This window comes from Scardinius erythrophthalmus (assembly GCF_964197995.2).
Source record: "Scardinius erythrophthalmus genome assembly, chromosome: 8".
NCBI classification, from domain to species: Eukaryota; Metazoa; Chordata; class Actinopteri; order Cypriniformes; family Leuciscidae; genus Scardinius; species Scardinius erythrophthalmus.
The window spans coordinates 30,285,722-30,312,138 of NC_138228.1; the positions used below are offsets into that span (position 1 = coordinate 30,285,722).

The 26,417-nt window shown below is 38.8% G+C and overlaps 1 protein-coding gene across 1 annotated transcript in view; it reads left to right on the top strand.

Annotated features, from left to right (window-relative positions):
• tcf25 (TCF25 ribosome quality control complex subunit) overlaps positions 1-20,971 on the top strand; it is a 154,723-nt gene extending 133,752 nt beyond the window's left edge. Inside the window, exons 15-18 of the mRNA XM_081371802.1 lie at positions 30-120; positions 9,348-9,427; positions 11,237-11,312; positions 20,721-20,971. Of these exons, the coding sequence (XP_081227928.1) occupies positions 30-120; positions 9,348-9,427; positions 11,237-11,312; positions 20,721-20,879 (406 nt within the window). The 3' untranslated portion in view covers positions 20,880-20,971. The remainder of the gene's footprint in view (positions 1-29; positions 121-9,347; positions 9,428-11,236; positions 11,313-20,720) is intronic.
• The last annotated feature ends 5,446 nt before the right edge of the window (positions 20,972-26,417 follow it).

Genomic DNA, 26,417 nt, shown 5'->3' on the forward strand with positions numbered 1-26,417 from the left:
ATGTTCTTCTGTGGGTCTTTACTGGACAGGAGGAAGCAAAGATACCAGAGTGCTCCCAGGAACATCCATAGACATGTGCTGATGTCTGAGATAAAGGAGGCAACAGCTACTCTTCCTCTAGTAAGAGACATACCTCAGCTACACCTTCATACAGTGGCAGTAATAATGCAGTAATCAAAACGTACTCTATTTGACACCACATGTAATTGAGCCATTGTTGATCTGGAAGGAATTTTTTGGTGTCAACGTCAATTTATATAGCGCTTTTTACAATACAGATTGTTTCAAAGCAGCTTTACAGAGATAACAGGAAAATAATGCAACAAAGTTTGTTTCCAGAAGAAAATAGCGTCACAGTCCAGCTTAAGTAAGTGCAGTGATGTTTCATTTTTGCTGTAAAAAAGTTATTAATTTACTTCATTTATATATATAGCCGCTCTGGAGAAAACCATGATGTCATCTTCCAGCTCAGCTCAGTTCAGTTCTCATATAATGGTGTCATTGCAGGCAGATCAATATTATTGTTGAATATTAAATTAAATGTTAAATTTAATGTGACTACACAAAGCTACTTGTGGAGAAACAATGTTTTGGGTAATTATGTGAATTGTGCTTTAGTTCTGCTATTCTGCACAGATGGATCTGATATTTTGTGGCGCACTAGTTTTCCCATGGTTACAACAAGTGATCATCTTATCACTAATGACATCAAAAATCCCCCCACAAAATAAATAAAATCAATAAATAACTAAATAAAGATGGATATCTGAAAAATGTCTGAGCATACATGTCACTGTTTTGACTTGATAACATGATTTTTTAAAAAATATTCGGTAACACTTTATAATAACTGCACACTATTAATCATCAGTTAAGCATTAATAAACAGTTAATTCGTCTTAATTTAATTTATAAAGCATTAATAGACATTAATAAGCAGTTTATAAATACAGCTCTAAATGCTTTATACTTGATTTATAAGCATATCTATAATGTATTTAATAATTGTATTTTCATACTTTATTAATGATCAATTTATCATTTCTAAATGAAGTATAGCATTATTTACAAACCAGTTACATTATTTACCATTATTTACAAACTAGGTGTTGTCATTGATTAATAAGATCACTTAGAAAGTGTAAGTAAATGTGGTAAATTCCGGTAGTTATAAAGCATTTAGTAGTGGTCAGTTCATTATTTGTGAGCTCATCTAAAGTGAGGACTAGTTATGCTTTGTAAAGCATTTATAAAGGAGATTTAAAGGCTCATTTCTCTTCTAAACAGAAAAAGGGAACAAACACAACTCACTGATACAGAACATAGAAATATTAACAGCCTTTAAATCTCCTTTATAAATGCTTTACAAGGCATAACTAGCCCTCACTTTAGATGAGCTCACAAAAATAGTTAACTACTAAATGCTTTATAACTACCTGAATTAACCTTGAATTACAGTAGAAATACATGTTACTAAAGCATTTATTAACACACTAAGTAACTATTACTATATGTCTGAATATGTATTTAAACAGTTTATTAATCATTTACTCATACTTTCTAAGTGAACTAATGAACCACTAACAACTCCTAAATAACCTTTTTTTTAAATAATGCAATACTTCATTTATAAATGATAAATTGATCATTAATAAAGTATGAAAATACAATTATTAAACACATTATAGATATGCTTATAAATCAAGAACAAAGTATTTATAGCTATATTTATAGCTGTATTTATAAACTGCTTATTAATGTCTATTAATGCTTTATAAATGACGAATTAACTGTTTACTAATGCTTAACTAATGATTAATAGCATGCAGTTATTATAAAATGTTACCAAATATTCTTTTTTAGTTATATTAGGACAGATCAGACGCACAATTATTTATTATATTTATTAAATAATCCACCTTAGAGTCGTAAGACCCAAGCAGAGTACGAAAAGTCTGGTCTCCCAGATCATGATAAACTTTTGTTCCCCTTATGACGCTTACCAGGAAAACTGGTGACCTTCCTCGACATCAAAAGAGATGCCATGGAGAAAAATGGCCACATGTGAAACAAAATAGGCCACGGGAAAGACTATAACATATAACACGCATGAAAAATGGCTTTTCTTCACTTAATTCATTGAAAAACTACCCTAGCATGAATAAACATCTTTTTCCACAGCAATATTACAGATGTTAAATCACTGTAGTAATATATGTCTGCATTATGTAACACGTCTTAATTAAAAATGTTCATTAACTAGAACATTGTATGAAAATATTTCAAAGTGATTTACGTCATTTTGTAATACATATTGTATTTATCGGCTTTAGAAACATTCCAATAAACTGCTAATAGGGATTAGAAGTGAAAAGGGGAGACAATTATATTTAAAAGCATCCTTGTTATAAACCTGAAAACAAGATTCTTAGTGCATCTTATCTTAACACCTATGTTTAGTAAAGGTTTAAGTGGATATTTGCATTGTACTTAGTCGTGGAAAAACCGTCTGTATGAATTTCTAGATGATTCTTTCGATAATTTTTCCTGGAGCTGGCGATGCTCAAGTGAAGAAGGTAGTGTTGAAAGTTGCTTTGAATTTTTCTGGGATGAAACAAAGAAAGACTAACTTCGGAGATGTTATTCTGACTCTGAATAAAGTGTGAGACCTGGAAAAAGTCCTGCAATGTTGAGGCTCCTACTGTCTTCCCTTCACCACTGGACTGACTGAGATAGTGTTCTATAAGAACAAATAAAGAAATTAGCAATAGCTCAAATAAATATAACTGAGTTCAAGAAATCAAATGCAATCAAATGCAAAATAACATTGCATAGTTTTCTTTTTATAAAAAAATGGATTAGCTAAAAAATAGTTACAAAAGTTATTCAGTCAAGATCAGTGAGTAATTTTCTCTTTGTCCTTTGTTGTTTAATTAACAGCAGCAGGGATATTAAGCTGCTGTCACTTTAAGTACATTCACCTGAGTTTGATTCTGTGTTCACTGCTGGCAGACAAAGGCATTTCCTAGAGAGTCTACCTTTATTGTGTGTCATGGAGCAGTTAAAGACCTCCTTGCTTAATTTGTTACACTGTTCTGGAGTGTTATTATGTTATACATACAGAATACATTTATATCTGGGAGAGCCTGTACTCAAAACTGGTCTGTGGGTTAAACTTAAACAAATCTTCTTCTTTTTTTTTTCTTCTTTTTTTTTTTACTAAATGGCTAAATGCGTTTTCCATAACCTAAATGCACATTTTGGCAGACACGAACCTACAGAAAAATAGCACAAGACCTACATAAGTGTGATGCAGAGTCAGAGACGTTCGGATCCATTTGCAGTATTTATTGAGAATGGTCAAACAGGCAAGGGTCAGAGTACAGCGTAGACAACAACGAAGAGAATCCAAGAACATAAACAATACCAGGCAGAGATCAAGGCAGGCGGCAATCCAGAATCAGAGACGGTAAACAGGCAGAAGGTCAGGGCAGGCGGCAGACAAGGAATCAGGTGTCGATAAACAGTCAAGGTCCAATACACGGAGAGACAACAGTAGAATAACGCTAGGAGATGTTAGCCGAGGCAGAACAAGACTTCGCAATGAGGGAGAGTCAGGCAACAGTTTATATAGAGAGGTGAAATAGGAAACACCTGTGCAGGTAATCAGACCTAGGTACGGGGCTTATGGGAAGTGAAGTTCAATATTCCGGTGAAGGTGTTCGCTGATGAGTGGAGAGAGCCACAGAGGTGCGATCCGTGACAGAGCCCCCCTCCTGCGAGCGGCTCCTGAAGCGAGGACAGGTGCGACGCCGAGGTCTTCCACGGGGTCTGGGGGCAGGTCTTGTTGGGTGGTTTCGATGAAACTCGGAGGTAAGTGAAGGATCCAATATGTCCTGTGATCTCACCCAGGATCTTTCCTCGGGACCATACCCCTCCCAGTCGATAAGGTACTGTAACTCCCTGCCTCGGCGTCTGGAATCGAGGATCTCCTTCACTCGGTAAGCCTCCTCGCCCTCGATGATGATTGGAGGGGAGCTCTCCTCCGCAGCCTCGTCCTGGTCCCTCTCTCCACTCGGATCACCGGCCGGTTTGAGTAATGAAACATGAAAAGTAGGAGAGATGCGATAAGTGGGTGGTAATGCAAGACGGTATGACACTGGTGTTATTTGTCTGAGAATCTTAAAAGGACCCACGTACCTAGGACTTAGTTTTTTGCAGGGAAGTCGAAGACGGAGATCCCTGGATGACAACCACACCCACTGTCCGGGAACGTATTCAGGTCCCCTTCTCCGATGACGATCAGCCTGTTCTCTGACTCTGCGAACTGCTCGTTGAAGATGTACGTGAGCATTGTTCCAGGTCTCCTCACTTCTCTGAAGCCACGTATTGACAGCTGGAAGGTCGGTGGGCTCCCCAGACCAGGGAAACAGAGGAGGTTGATATCCTAACACACACTGAAAGGGAGTAAGGCCAGTAGAAGGTTTGCGCAACGAGTTCTGGGCGTACTCGGCCCACATGAGGAAACGGCTCCAATCCTGCTGACTCTGATGACAGTAAGTGCGAAGGAAACGAGTGAGCTCCTGATTGGGCCTCTCTACCTGACCGTTGGACTGTGGATGATAGCCAGATGTCAAACTGACGTTAATGTTGAGTTGACCACACAAAGCTTGCCACACACGAGAGGTGAACTGAGGGCCCCGATCGGAGACGATATCCTCAGGTAGTCCGTACAACCTGAAAACCTGTTGCACCAAAGCTTCCGCTGTCTGTAATGCTGTGGGCAGCTTGGTCAGGGGAATGAATCTGCAAGCCTTCGAGAAACGATCAACTACAGTCAGGATGGTCGTGTAATTCTGGGAGGAGGGTAAATCGGTCACAAAGTCGATGGCTATGTGAGACCATGGGCGTTGCGGGACCGGTAGTGGTTGAAGGAGTCCGGCCGGTCTCTGATGGGACGATTTGACGATGTTGCACGTGCTGCATTGATGTATGAACGTGATGACATCGGCCTGAAGCGTAGGCCACCAGAAACGATTCATGGTCAGATGAGTAGTGGCTGTAATCCCGGGATGACCAGCACTGGGGGTATTATGAATCCATTGTAATACTCGAGTGCGGAGACAGGGTGGCACGTAAGTGCGATCTGGGGGACATTCAGGCGGTGCTGGTACCTCACTCTGAGCCGAAGATATCTCTGTCATTATGTCCCATTGAATGGGCGCGAGAATCAGCGTTGCGGGGAGTATGGGCTCTGAAGTGGAAGGATTAGCGGAGCTGTCGAACTGGCGTGACAGCGCATCTGCCTTGACGTTCTTGGAGCCTGGCCGATATGTTACTTTGAAGTCGAATCTCGTGAAGAAGAGCGACCACCTTGCCTGTCTGGGGTTCAATCGTTTGGCAGCCTTAATGTACTCTAGGTTGCGATGGTCCGTAAGTACTGTAAAGGGCAGATGGGCTCCCTCCAACCAATGCCGCCACTCCTCGAATGCTGCCTTCATCGCCAACAGCTCTCTGTCACCCACATCGTAGTTTCTCTCTGCTGGGGTAAGTTTGCGGGAATAGTAAGCACAGGGGAATAATTTCGCTGGATTACCCTGCCGTTGGGACAGTATAGCCCCGACTCCTGTATTGGACGCGTCCACTTCCACGATAAACTCCCGTCTGGGATCTGGATGATGAAGAATGGGAGCTGTAGTGAACCTGTCCTTGAGGCGTTGGAACGCTGCAGCACACTCAGAAGACCATCTTAACCGCTGACCTCCGCCCTGAAGTAGAGAAGTGAGGGGTGCTGCCGTGATGCTGAAGTTTCTGATGAATCGCCGATAGAAGTTGGCGAAACCCAGGAAACGTTGTAACCCCTTCACATTGGTGGGTTGAGGCCAATCTACAACTGCTCGCACCTTGTTGCTGTCCATAGTCACCCCCTCTGCGCTGATGATGTACCCCAGGAAGGAGACCTGTGTCTGATGAAACTCACATTTCTGTATCTTGGCGTACAGTTGGTTCTCAATGAGACGTTGAAGAACTGCTCTTACATCTTTCACGTGATCCTTGAATGTCTCTGAATAAATAAGAATATCATCTATGTAGACAATGACGTTCTGGTTGAGCATATCTCGGAAGACCTCGTTGACAAAAGACTGGAATACTGAAGGACTATTGGCGAGCCCGAACGGCATCACGTGATATTCGTAGTGCCCCGTAGTGGTTGAGAAAGCTGTTTTCCACTCGTCTCCCTCTCTGATCCGAATGAGATTATAAGCGTTACGTAAATCCAACTTTGTGAAGTACCTTGCGGTACGGAGCTGTTCGAGGGCTGCTGGAACCAAAGGCAGGGGATAACGAAACTTTACCGTGATCTCATTTAGGCTGCGGTAATCGATACAGGGACGAAGCCCTCCATCCTTTTTCTTTACGAAGAAGAACCCAGCTGAAGCGGGAGATGTGGATGGCCTTATGAATCCTCTTGAAAGCTGTTCCTCTATGTATGATTTCATGGCCTCAGACTCTGGTTGGGAAAGAGGAAAAATTCTTCCTCGCGTGGGCATGGCCCCCGGGATGAGATCAATGGCACAGTCGCTGGATCGATGAGGAGGAAGTTGGTTGGCCCGGTTCTCACTGAACGCTAGGGAGAGATCGTGATACTGAGCCGGAATCCCCTGAAGATCGGTCCCCTCAGAGTGAATGGTGATGGGAGTAAACTTGGTTAGAGGTTGCAAACAGTTCTCTTGACAGATCTTGGACCACTGGGTTATCTGTTTCTCAGACCATGAAATTGTGGGGTTGTGCTTCTCCAGCCAGGGTAAACCGAGAATAATGGGATGTCGTGGGGATTCGATGGTGAACAGTTGAATGAGCTCGGAGTGAAGAGTGCTGGTGCATAAAGTGATTTCTGAAGTGATGTAATGGATTTTGCCGGAACCCAATGGGCGTCCGTCTAACGCTGCCACTGCCATCCGGGATTCACATGGAAGAAGAGAAAGGCAATGGGCTTTAGCGAAGGTTAAGTCAATGAAATTTCCAGCAGCTCCGGAGTCAATTAAAGCTGTGGTATGAACTTCTTCATCGTCAAAACGCAGAGTAATAGCCAGTTCAAAGGATTTAGAAGAGCAGAGATGCGAACTCACCGCAGCAGAATCTCGGGTGATTGGACGATTAGGGCAGGTCGCCCTCATGTGGCCGGATTGTCCACAATACAGACAGAGACGATTGCGCAATCTTCTCTCTCTCTCCTCTGGGGTGAGACGAGTGTAGCCAACTTGCATGGGTTCAGATTCTTGGGCGGTGGATAGCGGTTCACTGACTCGGTGCATTTGGGGCACTCGCCGAGCTCGCATCAGGTTGTCCAGACGAATGGCCAGATCCATGAGTTGATTCAGTGTCTTACCCTCATCTCGACACGCCAGCTCCCCCTGCAGGTTAGCACTGAGCCCCTTGCGATATAGCAACTTGAGTGGGTCATCTTTCCAGCCCGTCTGTGCAGCTAGAGTGCGGAACGAAAGAGTGTAATCTGCCGCAGATGATCCGCCCTGGCGTAGAGACAATAGTAGTTCGCCCGGCTCCTTTCCTCCAGCGGGATGTTCGAACACCTCTCTGAATTGCTGAAGAAAGCGATCATATGAAGGGAATGATAGTTGACCGCCGTGCCACAGCGCTGTTGCCCACTCCAGCGCCCTTCCGGTCAGTAGAGAACAGATGAATGAAACCCGGCTGTCATCAGTTTGGTACAGCTGCGGTTGTTGATTGATGAATATAGAACACTGCAACAGGAATCCCTTACACAGGGCCGATGAACCATCAAACTTATCAGGAAGGGACAGACGAGGATTACTGAATGGAACACTCACAGACGGGGTAGGCTGGACCGGAGCGATCGCTGCCGGAAGTGAAGCAGCGGCCTGGGTGGTGAGCGTCTGCATGGATCGTACGAGGTCTTCGGTAAGTGCAGTTAACTTGACGAGCTGTTGCTGGTGGGCGGCCAGCACCGATGCTTGAGATGTTACTTCGGTTGACAAACGATACATGGCTGCTGGATCCTGTGTTGGCGAAGTCTTCTGTGATGCAGAGTCAGAGACGTTCGGATCCATTTGCAGTATTTATTGAGAATGGTCAAACAGGCAAGGGTCAGAGTACAGCGTAGACAACAACGAAGAGAATCCAAGAACATAAACAATACCAGGCAGAGATCAAGGCAGGCGGCAATCCAGAATCAGAGACGGTAAACAGGCAGAAGGTCAGGGCAGGCGGCAGACAAGGAATCAGGTGTCGATAAACAGTCAAGGTCCAATACACGGAGAGACAACAGTAGAATAACGCTAGGAGATGTTAGCCGAGGCAGAACAAGACTTCGCAATGAGGGAGAGTCAGGCAACAGTTTATATAGAGAGGTGAAATAGGAAACACCTGTGCAGGTAATCAGACCTAGGTACGGGGCTTATGGGAAGTGAAGTTCAATATTCCGGTGAAGGTGTTCGCTGATGAGTGGAGAGAGCCACAGAGGTGCGATCCGTGACAATAAGAATTTTGACATTTTGTTTATAATGCATTTGCAGTCATAAAATTTTCATTTTATGCAAATTCAAAATTCACATGAGAATTGTTGGATGGAAACCTAGCAAGTAAGGGGAAAAAACCTTCACAATGAGTCTGCTGTTCTGTGAGTCTGGTTAAAAAGTGATTTTTAAAAAAAGTACATTTGTAATTTCCCTACATATGCAAATATGAAATATGATTTCGCCTCAAAAGGGTCCTCACCAAAATCCCACTCTTTCTAAGGAAGTATGGAAATCTCAATAGATTTCCAAAGAAGCTACCCAGATGCTCGTACAGTCTATTATCGCCTTTATTACTGCAACTTATTTCTGGTTGGCAGCCCCGCTTATGCAGCATAACCTCCAGAATATCACAGCAAGGCTGATATTCACCCTTCATAATATTCTCAAATAAATCCTCAGCTGCATTCCAAACACGGGTTCCTTATTCCCACTTACAGTAGATCATGTTCAGAGTTTTTGTTTTGGCATACAGAGCAACTAACAATGCACTCCCTACATTCAATCTAGTAAAAAATATAAGACCACAATTAATTGTTCACACTGCGGCTTGTTACAACCATACATCCAACCCAACTTGTCCTAAAACACACATGCACACATTCCTGTGTTGATTTTATTTAAGTTGGTTTATAAGTAGTACTTCTCTATTAGATAACCATCACCCCAGCCCCCCCCCCCCTCACTCACTCTCTCTCTCTCTCTCTCTCTCTCTCTCTCTCTCTCTCTCTCTCTCTCTCTCTCTCTCTCTCTCTCTCTCTCTCTCACTCTCACTCTATCACTCTCTCACAGGACGTGACCACACAGCCAGGAATGGGTTTTGACCCTCTCCCTCCTTTGGACTCCATTTTGTCTTACACCAGACCAGAAAGGTACCACCCAGATGTCCTCAAGTTTTCTGTCTTGCATGACATAGGGCTTACAATAGTGTTTTAATTAACAAATATGCATGGGTTCATCACCTGTATAAATGACCAACAGTTTTATTTTTCTTTCTCTGCCACTGTTTTAATAACAGCTTAATTTGATATGTAAAAAGAAGTGAAGAATATGGGTGGGAGGTATGACCAAAATTGGTACTTTAGGCAATATGGGAAATTTTATATCACAGCAAGAATAGTTATTTTTGTTGGAAATTCTTTCATTTTTTTAAATTATATATTACATTATCATGTTGTTTATATTACTGTTAAGTTAAAAATGAGCAGCACTAATGTACAATCTATGCACTACTAAATATTTTGGCTTGCTCTGTTAAAAACATCTGAAACGTCATCCTACATATTAACTAAATGTCTATGGAAGCCTCCAATCAGGAGTAGTGGTTTAGAAAAATCACAGACTGATTGAATAACATCAATTAGCTTATTTAAAGGGGTCATATGACGGTTCTAAAAAGAACATTATTTTGTGTATTTGGTTTAATGCAATGTGTTTACGTGGTTTTAGGTAAAAAAAAAAAAAAAAGTAATTATTTTACACATTACATTGTTGCTGCTCCTCTATGCCCCGTCTTTCTGATACGCATAGATTTTTACAAAGCTCATCGTTCTGAAAAGTGTGGTGTGCTCTGATTGCCCAGCGATCCACTGTATTGTGATTGGCCCGAATACCTTGAGCGTGTGACTGAAATGTCACGCCCCTTACCATATTGTAAGGTGAGAACACTGTTAACATAAAGCCATGTCTGCAATTGTGATCGTAGAAACAACATCCAAGCACTTCTCTATACTGCTCAAAACTCGCGTTTGAATAGTCAGTAGCAAATTCTTAAAATATGACAATGTACTTACATACTTGCAAAGATGGATTTGCCCCACTTTTTAGAATAAGCCTTTGTAGCCGGCCTTGTACTCTCCCAGGTTCTGGAAACAGTCCTCCGAAAAATGCGCATCACACAGTCGAATATTTTGGTTGTACTGTTCTGGAACAGTTGTAAATAAAGCTTAACCACTGTTTTCTAATTGTGTCCTCTTTTGGAAGGCCAAACAAAGTAGTTTGGCTTTCGTGACGAAAAACACAGCGCCTCCACGACATGGCGGCAACACTAATACAACGAGAATAAAAGTTATGCCTTCTCTCTTTGCGTATACATTTGGGCGGTGTTATCAAACTCTGCCCCCACAGACTGACGTAGATTTGTGGGGGTGTGTTTGAATTAAGCGTTTTAGGAAGGCGTGGCTGAGCCTTGACTTTTACAAAGAATCTCTCTTTGCGTTTGAGTCTTTGAGCTTTGTTACTCTGCAGATCTTATACATGCATAAACAGCTGCTTAACACACTAAAGAAAAAGGAAAACAATAAATCGCATCATATGACCCCTTTAAATTGACAGACTTAAATCATTTGCACTCATTTACTTTTTAAGAGAGAACTTTTTGAATAACTAATTTCTTTTTTAATTGGCTCTTAATCACAAGACTGATGTGAAAAAGGGTCTGTATAATTTCTGAAGGAACTGTAGATCAATCTATACTACATAATGACAAAGCAAAAACTAGATATATGATAACTTTGCAAATGTTTAAAAAAAAAATTAAATACTGAACTGAAATAATCTACCATAAACAGCATTGCTTACTAGTAAATAAAACATATCAGGTTTGACCAACAATAAAAAAAAGGATATTTAATAATACATTTTTTATTAATTTTGATGTGTTAAAATGTGTCTGTTTTCAGGCAGAACATGGGGGCATCAAATGAAAGCACATTGTCTTTGTTTTTCCGTTCACTGCTACCAAACTTCAACCTGCAGGTGAGTGAATGTGCCACAGTATGTCCATGCACAATTTACTTCTGTTTACAATATACAAATATATATAAGAGAATATTCAGGTGGTGTCTCATGGTCATTGTCACAAAATATTGTCACAAAATATTGTCACAAAAGTGTATAAATATTAGTGAGCCAGAGTCATGTGACGCAACATGGCGGAGTTAGTCGTATTTCTGTGAAGCTGTAGTGGAACCAGAGGTTGCGTTAAAATTAAAATGACGGATAAAAATAGGTTTTTGATTGAATTTTTACGATCAGTGCAAGATAGGGGTGTAACAGTTCTCGTTAAAAAAATCGAACCATACCGCTCTCCACCTACGGTTCGGCACCTTAAATCTGATGACGCATCTATAATATGGTTTGTTGGTAAAACAGACAGTTCCTCTAGTGTATGTTTCTGTCGATGGATGTGCATGCTGACCCCCCAATAATACATTACAACAGCGATAAGTCAAAAAATGTGAACAAAATGGTCACTCGCACAGAGAGCTTGTGCGCGCTGTGAGATGTGTGTTTGTGCACTCATCTGAAGCGCGTGCACGTCAGACAGTGCGCAGATATTGATCTCTCTTTTAAGTCTTGCGCTTGAACGGACAAATTCACAAAAAAATGTCAACATGCCTGTCTTGATGAGTATCCTAGCAGACATAGTCTGTTATGCCTTATGTGAACTCATACAGCCGAGAGTCAAAGCTTCTGTAACAGTATCAGTATTTTGGATCTGTGTATTGTCACAGCAGCAGGGACAGCAGCCTAATATTCCTGCTGTCTGTGTTTTTAATGGTAATCAAACAAAATACAAGGAAATCACTCAGTGCTCCTGAATAGCTTTTGTAACTTTAATAAGGTTTAATTTTTAATTTATACAGTCAAATATGCAATGTTATTTTACATTTGATTACTTAATTCAATTTCTGTACCTAAAAACTAATGTTAGACCTACCTGAAAAACCTGAAAAGCACTGTTTATTTTATTTGTATCTTTGCTCTGTTGTATTTATTTTTGCTGTTGCTTGTAGTTAGATTATTTGTTCTTATTTTCTTCATTTTTTATTTGACAGTTGTCCTTTTTTCCCTTAACATAGCACATACTGACCCGAACCGTACCGAATCCGTGAACCTAAAACCGTGATACAAACCGAACCGTGAGCATTTTGAACCGTTACACCCCTAGTGCAAAATCTAACGCAGCTTCTGGGTAGAACCCTTTGATTTTAACTTTTTTCAGACTGAATAGTTTTCCTTAGTCTGTGATAATTTGGGCGTGGTAGATGCAAGGTACGTCAGACAAAAGGCTCAATTTAAATTGCACGCTCAGAAGATGAAAACAATGTAAATGACGACTCCTGTGCGTACACCTAAAATGGCGAATGTGTTGTTAACCACTGGCAAAATGGACACGCCAGTTAAGCGTATTACTTAAGAAGTCCTCGCAGGATTAAACAAAGCACTTGAAAACAAAATTCATCCATTGTGGTGTGGAGGTGGAAAACCGCATTCCTGGAGTTGAGTTATCTATATCCATGATGGAAGACACAGTTACTAGAGATCATGCAGATCTGGCCAAGATGACGGTGACCCTTGGGTCCCGAGGGCAAAGAAAGTACTAACCCTGCTCTGTTTCTCAAATCCTGGCTGCCCAGCTTGCTGAATATTAACTTTAAGCATGACCAGATCAAAATAGAACGCGTTCACAGCATCTTGATGCACCAACCTACCCCAGGTGAGAGGCCCCGCACTGTGATCCTAAAACTTCATAACTTTCACGATAAAGTCTGCATCTTACAAGTTTCTCAAGCTGCCGGAAAGCTACTGTACAACCAATGTATCATCTTCATCTACAAGGATTTTTCAGCTGTGATCATTAGAAAAAGGAAGGGAGTGGGCTTTGCCATGATCTATCCGGTGGTCCTCAGAGTGCAGTATGAAGGTGCCAAGTTCTTCAAACAGCCGACGTGGAATGACGTGGAGGATTTTTTTGTCTAACCTGCCTGCCTAAACTTCCATCCACCAGACTGATACATCCTGTCCTGAAGTGGCTGAATGACTTTAAAACTAGGCCAATATTTTTCAAAGGGACCTGAATGTTTTGCATGTTAGGAAGTTTGATTGTTCAGTGTAAAAAAGGTATGAACTTTTACCAACTTCACATTAGTGGTGTCCAGTTTTGTGATGGCTAGTTAGATGGGACTGATTAGTGATTAGTTTTATTTCCTAAAATCTCCTCTTCTCATATTACTTGTGCTGACAGCCAGGAACTGTATTATCTTTTTTTCTGGAAGGGTTACATGCTGGCGATGGTGGGCATAAAGAGATGATTAGATGAGATGTTAAAGACTTTCTTGACTTAATCGTATAATATCTTGTCTTAAGACTGATTAAATATATTTTTAATAACTAAAAGGTTTAACTGCTGTAACGGGGCTTACCGTTGTTGCCGGCTTTTCTAATATCTATGACTTGCACGGCTGATATTGAAATCGCTTTTGAAAGTGCTTGTGCATATAGGGAGCGGTGATACTGACACCTTGTGGTGCAGAGCAGATAATTTCAGTTTATAATTGTAGCGCCCATTGTCCAAATTGACTAGATGGTTTTTATTTCTATAAAAAAAGCAAAACGACAGTGATTACAAATGATTATTTTACCCTTAGGACACTATCTGGATTTGTATAACTTTTTTGACACAAAGCTATGTATTTAGTGATATGTAAAAAGTGTTTCCTAACAATATTTGAATTTGTAGAAATCTGATCAAAGGTAATCTCCTACAAATTAAAATATTGATAGGAAACACTTTTTACATATCACTAAATACATAGCTTTGTGTCAAAAAAGTTAGAGGATCATCCAGGTGGCCTTTGCCTGTCCACGAGAAAGAATCGGATAAACAAACTGTTATCTTCTCGATCAGAATTAGTCGATTTTACAATATATCGTATTTTTCAGAATATAAGAGGTGGACAGTAACAAAGTACATTTACTTGAGTACTGTACTTAAGTACACTTTTTGAGTATCTGTACTTGAGTATTATTTTTTCTGGAAACGTTTTACTATAACTTTTGAAAGACAAATATCGTACTTTTTACTCCACTACAATTCTGTCAGGTCCTTGAGTAGAAAGTAGTAGTCAGTCAGGGGATGATTTTGGTTGCAGGGACCCGCAGGGGTTGCATTTTGTCTGGAAATGAAAGTCGAATTGATGTCAGAAACCGACTGATGTTGGTTTCTGACGTCAACCCGATTTTCGTTTTCAACCACAATACAACGTCTGTCCAACGTTGGAGATGAATGTCAATCTGGCGTTGGATTCTGACATCAACCTGATTTTCAACGTTGGGTTTGGTCTTCTTGGTCTTTGAATTTTGTCATTGTTTTGGTGCACACTAGCTTATAGATAACAGTAAGGCTAACATATTCATACTAAAAGCCAAAAAAACTTTAAATAGGGCAGTACTTGAGGGAACAGCCATTTGGGTGTCCGAAACCATTGTGGACGTTATTTAGTGCACTTATTCAATCTCACATCCAATCCCACTACTGGAACTGTGTTCTAGAAATAAATTTGATATTGATATGAGAGTAGGCAGGCATAGATTCAGAGGCATAAGGTACTGTAAGTATTACACACAACAATGCAACAATAATAAAACAATGCTTTGAAATTTACTTTTGATACTTAAGTACTTTTAAAATCAAGTACTTCTTTACTTTTACTTAAGTAAAAATCGGTCTTTACAACTTTTACTTGTAACGGAGTAATATTTGACCAGTAGTATCTGTACTTTCACTCAAGTAAGGAAGTTGTGTAATTTGTCCACCTCTATATAAGACAGTGTTTTTTTTTTTTTTTTAGGAAAATACATCAGAAAAAATGGGGTTGTGTTATATTCAGGGTCTAGACTTTTACATGTCAAATAATACACTCGCAAAAATAGGGAGCGCCAAATACGTGTAAAACGAGTTTGCCCCCCTGGACTGATATATACAGAGCCGATCCTGACCTCCATGGGGCCCTAAGCAAACTTCTGTTTAGGGCCCTCATACCTGACCCGTGAGCCATGAACCATTTGCCATTGCCACACAGTCACACCTGACACCCCAGTGTTCCCACTACAATCCCTCCTTTAACTAGTTCTGGTGAAAATGTAATTCCTGATATCAGAAGACATTGTCACTAAAAAGTTCATTATTAATATCAAGAATTCACATTTTAAATAGTACAAATTGAATTATTGATATCAAAAATGCATATCCTGTGAATGAAAAAAAGCTAAAATGGCGCCATAGCATGTCACTGTGTTTTAAATGATAAATGATAAAATTGATGGTTATTATTTACTGAAGGATGTGCATCCATATTGACCAGAATCTCCAGCCAATCAACTTTTTAAATTCAATGGAGCATATAAATCAATAGTCAATGTCAATACATTGCTTTCCATCTTGCATTAGTGCAGAGTAACTAAACCTTGACTGAGAGACTAGATAATCATCGTCTTGTTTTAAAACTATAATGAGTGCCATCACACCCATATTGTACTGGTCCCAACTCAAAACAGATGTTTCTGCTGGAAAGTGCGCGTTTCATTTCGTGCATGCGCATATGAACGCATGTTAACGCGTGACGCTGTTATCTTTTCCAAGCTGCAGTTTAAAAACAAACACCATTGTCTTTTGTCGTTTATTAATCTTCTTTAAGCACAACAGAGCAACTGTGTCTAAATTGCTGGAAAAGAGAAAGTTAAAAGTTTCTGTCGCAATATCGAGTATCAATATCAATATCGACAACGAATAGGTCCTGACACATGTTGTCTAACTCCATTAGAGCTAAGAATGTCTTTAAATGCCAATCCCAATGCATCTTTTTCGTTATCTACATGTATATTAAAATCACCAACAATTATGACTTTATCTGCAACCAGTACTAACTCTGATAGAAAGTCAGCAAATTCTTTGATAAAGTCTGTTTGGTGCCCTGGTGGCCTGTATACAGTAGCCAGCACAAATCTCAAACGTGATTTATCATTTACACTATATATTGCTATATTAAGCACCAACACTTCAAAAGAATTATACTTGAAACTAGACTTCTTAGTAATTCTAAAAATATTACTATAAATTACAGCAAAACCTCCCCCTTTGCCTTTCAGACGAGGTTCATGTTTATAACAGTAATCTTGCGGGGTGGACTCATTTAAAGTAATGTAATCGTTTGGTTTTAGCCAGGTTTCTGTTAAACACAGCACATCTAGATTATAGTCTGTAATCATATCATTAACAATAAGTGCTTTTGAAGTAAGGGATCTAATATTCAGCAACCCAAGCTTTATCATTTGCTCATTTGTATTATATCTGTTTTTTTTTTTGTTGAACATAAATAAAAATTTTACCCTTAGATGGGTTTGGACGTTTTTTGTATGTCCTAATTCGGGGAACAGACACAGTCTCTATATGATGATATCTAGGTGAAAGACTCTCTTTGTGATGGGATTTATCTGACCTTGGTGACGTGAGACAGCTAGCAGACGATCGGTTTAGCCAGTCTGTTTCCTGACCATGAGCCCCAATTCATGCTTGAGCTCTAAGACAATGTGCCATATTACTAGAGAGAAGAGCAGCACCATCCCGGGAGGGATGAATACCATCTCTTTTCAACAGGTCAGACTGCCCCAAAATTTTTTCCAATTGTCTATGAATTCTATATTATTTTGCGGACACCACTTAGACAACCAGCCTTTGAGTCAGGACAATCTACTAAGTATCTCATCACTCCTGCGAACAGGAAGGGGGCCAGAGCAAATTACAGTGCCTGACATCGTACTTGCGAGTTCACACACCTCTTTAACATTAATTTTAGTGATCTCCGACTGGCGGAGTCGAACATCATTAGCGCCGACGTGAATAATAATCTTAGAAAATTTACGATTAGCATTAGCCAGCACCTTTAAATTTGCTTTGATGTCAGGCGCTCTGGCTTCCGGCAAACATGTGACTATGGTGGCTGGTGTCTCTATTTTCACTTTCTGTCTAATAGAATCGCCAATAACTAGGGCACATTCAACAGGATTCTCAGTGGGTGTTTCACTGAGTGGGGAGAATCTGTTTGAAGTTGTAATCGGAACGGAAGAGCAGTGTTTTGTCCCATGACTACAGCGCCTCACCGCCACCCAATTGCCCTGCTGCACGGGCTTCTACTTCAGCCAGAACCGAACAATGTACAGAGTTCACTAAGCTAGTCGCATCCAACGCAGTATCTAAAGCCCTTGCACTCTTACAATTAACCTCGATTAAAGCTTGGATGTGTGTCTCTAGTTCTGAAATCTTCCCCGTCAGCTTGACTATCTCCCTGCATTTATCACATATAAATCCTGTGCTGGCAGAGAAGGCTATGCTATACATGTTACATGAGGTGCAGGTGACAATAAGAGGAGAAGATGACATGACTTACCGTGTTTGTTGACTGATCCTACTCACCTAAGTTGTTTGATGGACTCGTAAAATGCATGAACACTCGCGAGAAAAATAAATAAATAAATAAATAAAGAGCGCACGGATGACTTTCACAAATCAAAACAGCACATTCCCATCACAGACAATGGCAAATTACTAGTTAGCTAGGCTAGAATTTTTACTAATAATTTGACGTGATTGTTTCATATGAGCGGTCCAGCGGATCAATATGAATACAATGATGTAACGAATAATAAGGCCTTAATCGGTGACTGAGGAGCATCGCTCAGATCACCTTCAAAAATGCTGAAAATGGGGATTTCTTCACCCAAAATTAGATAAATTTGTTCTGGTACCATTTATACGTGCTGCTAATCTAAGATTTCTTTGTCAGAGAAGGCTTACGTTCAATTTAGAACTGAAATTAGGATTTCTTCGCTAATATCAGGTTAGTTTCTTAGCGTACGATTTTAACATGCATTATAGCATTGAGAAACTTTCTGCCATTCGTAGGAAGGCGTATTCAAGCTATAGTTTTGCTGATTTTATCAGAAACTTGTACGTGCATATATACAATGTTAACAAAAACTTTATTACAACACATGATTGATTACTGTCTGCTTGCATACAATGTTTAAAACGATCCCCGCGTCTCCACCAATTATGTAGCAAATTAGCTCAAAATAAATATTAATAATCAATCATAACTTGTAATAATTAATTATGAATATTTGAATCAGTTAATAGTTGAACCTAATTGAAGACGTAGACTTGACTGCAGCCATCAAATATTAGTATTCTATGTTATTACGTGCAGAAGTTTTAGGTCCAATAAATAAAACCTGTTTTTTGTTTGTTTGTTTTTTTCAGAATTTAGTAGTTGGAATTTACCATTCATCCAATTTTTTATATCAACTATGTAATAGTGTGTGATTTTTTTTTATTATTTTTTTATATCACATCATGTATGCTTGTTAGGATGCATAAATCTAAATTTTAACAATGAAAAGATATACAGGCAATGGTGCATGTGCAACAACAATAAGGTGCATAGTTCGAATCTACTGTCTTAATATATTATAAATAATGGTTGGTTTCTATTAATATCAAAGGCTAAATGCTTAATATGTAGCTCTGTTTGACACATTTTCTATCGGGGTCCCTGCTCCATGTCTCTATCACCTAAGGGGTCCTTGCCCTGAAAATCATGGACTCCTGATTTAGATGATTTAAGAAGTTTAGACAATTCTTCTTCTCCTACAGTATAGCAAAGAATTAATGGAATTGTTCCTCGGGGGTCTGTAGTGCGCTATCTGATGCGATATGGTAGCAGGCAATTGCATGGTTATAATTTCCTCTCTGATTTTATCAATCTTGTATGTAAAGAAATGTATAAAGACATTACTAAATTCAACTCAACTTTTATTTATAAAGCACTTTCAAAACCATTAGAATGGACCAAAGTCCTGTCCATGAATGGTAAATAACTCTAAAATACATAGAAACATAAAATAACATCAAAACATGACACCAAGAAAATCATACAACCAATCACTCACAGTTCTCAGACCTAATTAAATGCCAAAAGCTTGATAAAATAAGTCCAATGCTATCCATGCAAAAATATCCATGCTTGACGAGGATTTTAAAGATAAATGGCAACACATTCCGAAGTGCAGGAGCCGCAACAGAAAAGGGTCGATCTCCACTACGCCTCAAGCGAGACCGTGGGACGGTTAGGAGCATGTTCTGAGAGGAGTATAGATGACGTTGAGACTGGTAAGGGATTAACATTTCCTTTATATACTCAGGAGCTCGATCATGCAGACAAACTAACATTACTGCTATGCTGTTGGGAAATGTCTGCATCTGTTGATGCTTTTTTTTGTTACTTCAGCCACTGTATCAAATAAATACCTGTGGTTATGTTTTCTTTCAAAAGGGTAAAAAAGTAAGCAGCTCTAGCAGTTTTTAAAGCCTTTCAGTAGATAGAAATACTATCCTTTCAACTGCGCTCCATTTTCCGGGCTGCTCTCTTGAGGGAACACGTGTGCTAGTTCTATAGTGTCGGACTGTTCTCTTTAATCTTCTTTAAGCGCAAAGGAGCAACTATGTCTAAAGTGCTACAAAAGTGAGAGTCCATAGTTTCTGTTGCAATCAAGTTTTTTTTGTGCAATCTCTTATTCTGAGGAGTTGAAACAAATCAGGAAGAGTTAAATCATGAATATTATTTACAAAGCAATTTTTATTGGTAGAAGTGATAGTTCTACCATATTTGTAACAAGGGGTTGATTTTGTAGCCTTAATAATGATTTGAGATGTCATCGCCCTGCTGCAGAATTTCAATGCAAAGTATAGACTACACCAGATTTATCAGTTGTTGCTGTGAGATGTTGCCCCACACTTCCACAAAGGCATTTTCAAGTTTTCAAACACATCTGGGGGGGACATATGGTTACACATGGTTTGCCACTACAGGGATGATCAGCTGTCCTTTCGGTCTCCCTTTAGCACTGTCTTAGGTGTCTTACATTTCAGACGTTGCAGTTGTAAACCGCAACCACCTGAAAACCGTCATAAGGACTGTTCCACAAGTGCATGTGCAATAATTGTGCATGGATCTCTGAACAAGCATGAAAAACATTATTTAAACCCTTTCCAATAAAGATCTGTAAAGATTATTTGGATTTGTGTGAGTTGTGTGTGTGTTCTTCTATCCTAAGATATCCTATAAAGGACTACAACAAACAGCCCATTATTTTTAACACTAAAATACCTTCAGTTATTGTCAAGTCATGTAGTCTTTGAACTCCTTTTGCCTCTGACTATGCAAGCTGTTTTTTATGCCATAGTACCATGATCAGCTTCATGAATTATGTGAAAATGAAAAGCATGGTTTGCATCTGCTAATGATTTTTTTTTCCCATGTTCAGAGGCCTGAAGATAGACAGGAAGTTGCCCGTGCCGGCCATGAATTGAACCAGGAAGTGAATAGACTAATGGTGGCCATGAGGGACATGTTGGCTAACATCCAGTTTCGTGAACCTCAGTGGGAGGACAACCAGGACAGAGATGAGGAGGAATGGGACTGACGGATCAACAAGGGCACGATTTTCAAATTTAAAAAAAAGTGACTAAAGTTATGTTCTGCTTGCCCTATATATTAAAAGATCCAATTAATTCATACTACTTAACTAGTACTTAATTGTGGTCCACATCTCCTCTTTTATTATATGAAGAGACAAATATGTTCATTAAGCCATGACTTGAGAGGCTTCTTTTTTTAAGGAATATTATAACTATTAAGGTATTTTCAGGCTTGAAAGCATCATAAAGCACTTATGCATTCCACCATAAAGTGGAACTACCTTGTTTAGAACACCATGACAATCACCAGGAAACATTAGTAAAACAATGTTGCTGAATTAAATTATGAACAAATTGTTTTAGTAATTGCAGTAATACTGTTTTAGCAATGGAAAAATTAAATGTTTATTTTTTGAGTTCCATGTTTGGGTATGGGCTTGGGTATATCCTGTGTGAGGATGAGGTACACGTTGTAATTTTGAAGGTTGATCGTCTTGAGAAATTAGTGCATCTCTATAGAAAAATATGAGCGCTTCAACTAAAGCAGGTCAGATTTTCAGATGATCTCAAACAGACATCCTCATGCATAACACCCAACAATGATACCTGATCTACAAAGCCAAGGGTATGATATATATATATATATATATATATATATATATATATATATATATATATATATATATATACTAATTCTGTATTTTGAAATAAATGAGCACCAATTAAATAGTTTTTTAATCTTGTAAAATATTTAGAAACTCTTTTACTCCAGATTTTCAGTGTTTGTTTGGCCAGTGTTTCATCCATGCAAAAAAAAAAAAACTTGTTAACCTGTCAAAGCTTTTATCAAGAATAGTGATACATTCTGAATAACCTTTCAATATTCTTTTCTTTTATGTCATTTTGTCTATGTGATACTCTTTTTGAATCAAACAACTCAACATTTAAAATTGATTGAAATTGTGCTCAAGAAAAGCATTGTTTGAGGTTTAGTTATTTTTGTTACTGAACTAAAAAATAAACTAAAATACTCTAACTCAAAACTAGTATATACCTAGTATGTTTAAACAACATCATTTACATGCAAGTTTTCTAAGTTTTTAGATTTTTTAAAAATGTAAAAATCTCAGATTCCAACCAAGATGGCTAACTTTCTGTTGGGAGGAGTCAGATAAAACCAAGTAAACTTTTGGTTTTCAAGTCATCTTGTAAAGATCGTATTTACGAGTTGAACGCCACCACAATGTCGTAAATACGAGTGGGAAGCTCGGGATTTTCTTTAAGCCCCAATCTTTACGAGTTGGGGGCTTGTCAGTGAGAAAAATGGTGGAATACCACAATACTTGTCAGGCTTTTCTATTCACAGCGAAGTAAGCTAATTGCTTGCACAGAATATGATGGCATTATAATATAACAATTTAATATGTAACGATAAAGTTTGCAGTGGCTTCATAAATTAATTAAAAACATAAAAAAACAAAGTACACCTGATGCACATTTCCTTGTTGTTCATTTTCTAGTACTAGAGTTTAAGAACCTTGCTGTATTTTTGTGTAATTAATTAAGAGAAAGTGCACCGCCATCTTACTCTGACGAAAGTGACTTGAATGCACCTGCCGTTGTAAACACGACTTCCCACCTCGTAAGTACGAACTTCCAAGGAGGACTTGAACACACCATTTTTCCTTTATAATGTCATCAGTGACCATTTGAGAAACTTCACCACAAGCAAATACCGCACAGCCTGCATTTGGGGGGCGCTATAGAGCCCCTTGACCACGCCCAAGACTAAGCACCACATAAGTTTTTGCAGGTCTGATATGAGCATGGCAAAGGCCTCAAAAATGGATGAATTCATAAAAATAATTAAAGTGAACATGTCAAAAACAACAGGGTTTTAGCACCTTTGGTGAAAAATAATTGAATGTGTATCTTTATGTCGTAGTCATAATGAATTGTATTGGAATCAACTACATTCTACAATTATCATTATTTATATCAAATTATAACTATAACTCATGGGCTAACTATAGAATTCATTGTAGAAAATATATTACATGAAATGTATTTTCCCCACAATAGGGGTACTGCATCTTGGGTGCACCCATGGTGTGTTGTGCTATCCATCACCCTGTGGTGTCAGGAATCTTCTAGAGACCATGGAGATGGTCTCCTGAGTTTCAAATTTCCACCCACGGTATGTCATCTCTGACATAGCTGGACGTGTTGCCAGACATGTCAATAAAAGGACTCATAAAAAGTTATTCCATCCACATGATGGCAGGGTATGTGCTCCATTAAAAAATTGCTTTTCTGAAAAAAAAAAAAAAACATACAGAAAGCAGCAGGAATGTGTGCATGAGTGAATACTCTTCAAAGCTACGTGGGCCAGATATACATAAAGTCAAAACAACTGACAGATTCGCCTGAACTTGTGAACGGTACTCCCTCTATGACTGTTTTCAAATAAAAAAATAAAAAAGGCCTAAGGAGAGACCTAAGGAGCATAAAACTGTTGCCAGATCTTGCTTCTATTGTTAACTCAACTTCAGCAGAGCAAAATAACAACCAGCAGGTACTTCCTCGACCAAATGAAGGACATTCATCTTCCATCTGAAAGATGGTATTTCCATCTGCACAACCAGCGGATTAACAGTACCTTCTTGCAGGACATTCAAAGAATGTCCAACAAAGATGTGCACCTAGGGCGACATGGACACCTATTAATAGGTGTAGATGAGGAAACGTAGTTCATGGAGTAATACAAATGTTATTAAAATACCTTATCTCAATACAGTGTCATATCATTGCAGATATTTGTATCATTTGCAACATCTGCAAACACAAATCAAAGCCATCTCAAGATCACATGTGCAAGATTTTCAGGTATACTTGACTAAATGTATAACAATTGAGGGGTTTCCCATATATTATATATCCACATATTCGTGTGTGTGTGTGTGTGTGTTTGGTATCAGTAACACGGTAACACCAGAACTCTTTATACTCTGGGTAAGGTCTGCAAGAAAGTAGTGCTGTAACATTTTCTTGATATGCTGACTGTAACTTTTCATATGATAATTTCACAAGTTTTCAATGTCCCTGTAAAAATGTCCCTGTCTGTAGAAAGTAATGATATGGAAATTCTGAGGTAATTCATTAATGAAATGGAGATTCTGAGGTTATTAATTTATCATCTTTTCCAGTGTACTGTAGTATGAAAACAGTAATTAGTTTAAAGTTGTATTAATAATTTATAGAAGATGTGAAAGATGTGTGATGTGTGAGCTCTGTTTTAATCTAAAATCTGTAAATTGAAGCTTTCCAAAAACATGGGTCATTGGATGGCTGGACTGTTTGTATCGAGATGGTGTGAACTGTGGGGTATTTGTTTGCACTGTAAGGTTTATTTCTCACTTCACTATTATAAAGTTTTCAATGTAAATGTTATTTTGGTCTGTGAAAAAATGTTGGTTTGTTGTTAAAGGCAGCAGAAATTCAAGCCAAAAACATGAAAATGACATCTGAAGTTCTTCAAACATGTCAGCTAGTACACCTATGTGTTTACCATGCCACAAGCATGTTGAAAGATGTGATAACTGAAGTAAGACAAACATGAATGAAGAGTTTCAATAGAACTTGACAAAAAGATCATATTAAAACTCCTATGTACTTCATGGGCAGGTCTTTCTGACTGCAATTGGAGAAAGAGAGGAATGTGAAATAGAGACACACCTGCATGGCCCAGGACATAAAAGCCTGTTTATCAAAACACAGGAAATAAGTAAGTAGTATACCATATGAATTGTAAGTTTTGGTGTAAATAAATGTAGCTGCATTGACTTTACAATAACGTTTATGTTTTAGAACCCTGCATCCACACATCAAACTTATGCAGTGGGTTCAGTGTGATCTGTGCAACAAATGGTTACACACAGATTGTGCTGGCATAGACCTCACAACAATTTGAAAAGACACACCCTTCATCTGTGGATGTGATCAAAAACAATCCTATTCTTTTCAAAGGTTAGCAACACAACTATAACACAAACAACAGTTCACTGAACCACTTTTGATGCATAATAGTTTACAGCACCCTCACACTTTTTCACAGGATTTTGGTTGACACAGTTGTAAAGGATTGTTGTAATTGTTATGAAAACCTTTAAATAAACTGGCACAGAAACATGTTTGTATGAGACATGTAGTAATTAAAGGTATAGCGGAGGATTTTTTACTTCCGGGTGGATCACCTATACTATTGGTCCTCCTAATTGTCAATCATTCTGGTGAATCAATCAAACTTTTCAAAAAGTGGAGAGGGCGGGTCTTATCTAAAATTCGGAAAGATCCTCCGCTATACCTTTAACATATGTAAATCAGGATTAACATATGTAGCACATTGATAAATAGTAAAGATCACACAGAATGTTTTTACATAAACATTCCAATTATGTACCAAAACTAAAAAACAAAACAAAAAACAAAATGTTACCTACAGTTCTGCATTTTTGATCAAGAACAAGTACAATAATATTTCTTTGGAATAAAAAGGTGTTTCACATTAACTTGGTACTTGCAACATACTGTACTTGACGTGACATCTTAACATACCAAGATTACTTGTTTTAATAGCTTCATAATACTGTTTTTTTGTTGATATGAAAAATCGGGTAGATTTTGCAAAATAGCGGGCGTATGATGTTTATGTTTATTATGTTATTATGAACTAAATGCCTTTCTCGACTGATGTTCTGAGTTGTTCAAAGCATTACCTCAGTAAATTGGCCGGGTTAATCTGTGAGCTAGTGTGAGTGGAGCTGGGGCTAATTAGCTTATTCATGGTTCGGTGTTCTGAAATATTCGGTGTCTGAGATTTTCAGTGACAATGGGCGGAGCTTACATGAATATTCACATGAGTTTCCTGTTTTGTGTTAAAGTGCCACTGAAAATTTTAACGCACACTCCTTGGCTTACATAAAGGTAATTAGCCAACTTTAAACAAAAGTTTATATTCTGTTATTTATATGCAACAGTTTAGCCTATGTTGATACTTTGTTATATTGTGTCGTGTACAGCTATGTTTGATATGATTACAGCAAATGATTTGCCAGAGGTGTCGTTAAACGAGCCAGTAGCGTTTAAAGGTGCAGTCTGGAAGAATGATAGCTAGTGGTCGAAAAAATTACTGCAGTCCAAATTCAAAATATCAGAGATCGTTGTTTCCCCCACCCTCTCCTCCTCAGACTCAACACTCTGGGTTGCCAGTTTGAGGATAGGCAACAGGAATGAGCGCAATTGACAATGAAAGCAAAGGAGACTTAGTTGATGAATTGATTTATCTGCGTTTTAATATGCTTTCATTCATAGAGATTTTTAGATGGATACGAGGCTTTTTAGGTTGGGTAGAATCTGTAATCTCTGACTCAGTTTGTTTGCTGGCTGCAATATGCTGTGTTTCCTGCCAACTGGCATCCCGGGGTGTCGAAATGCTATTGGGTGTGGCAGTGGGCAAGATCACACAGACCAAAACAAAAACAGAC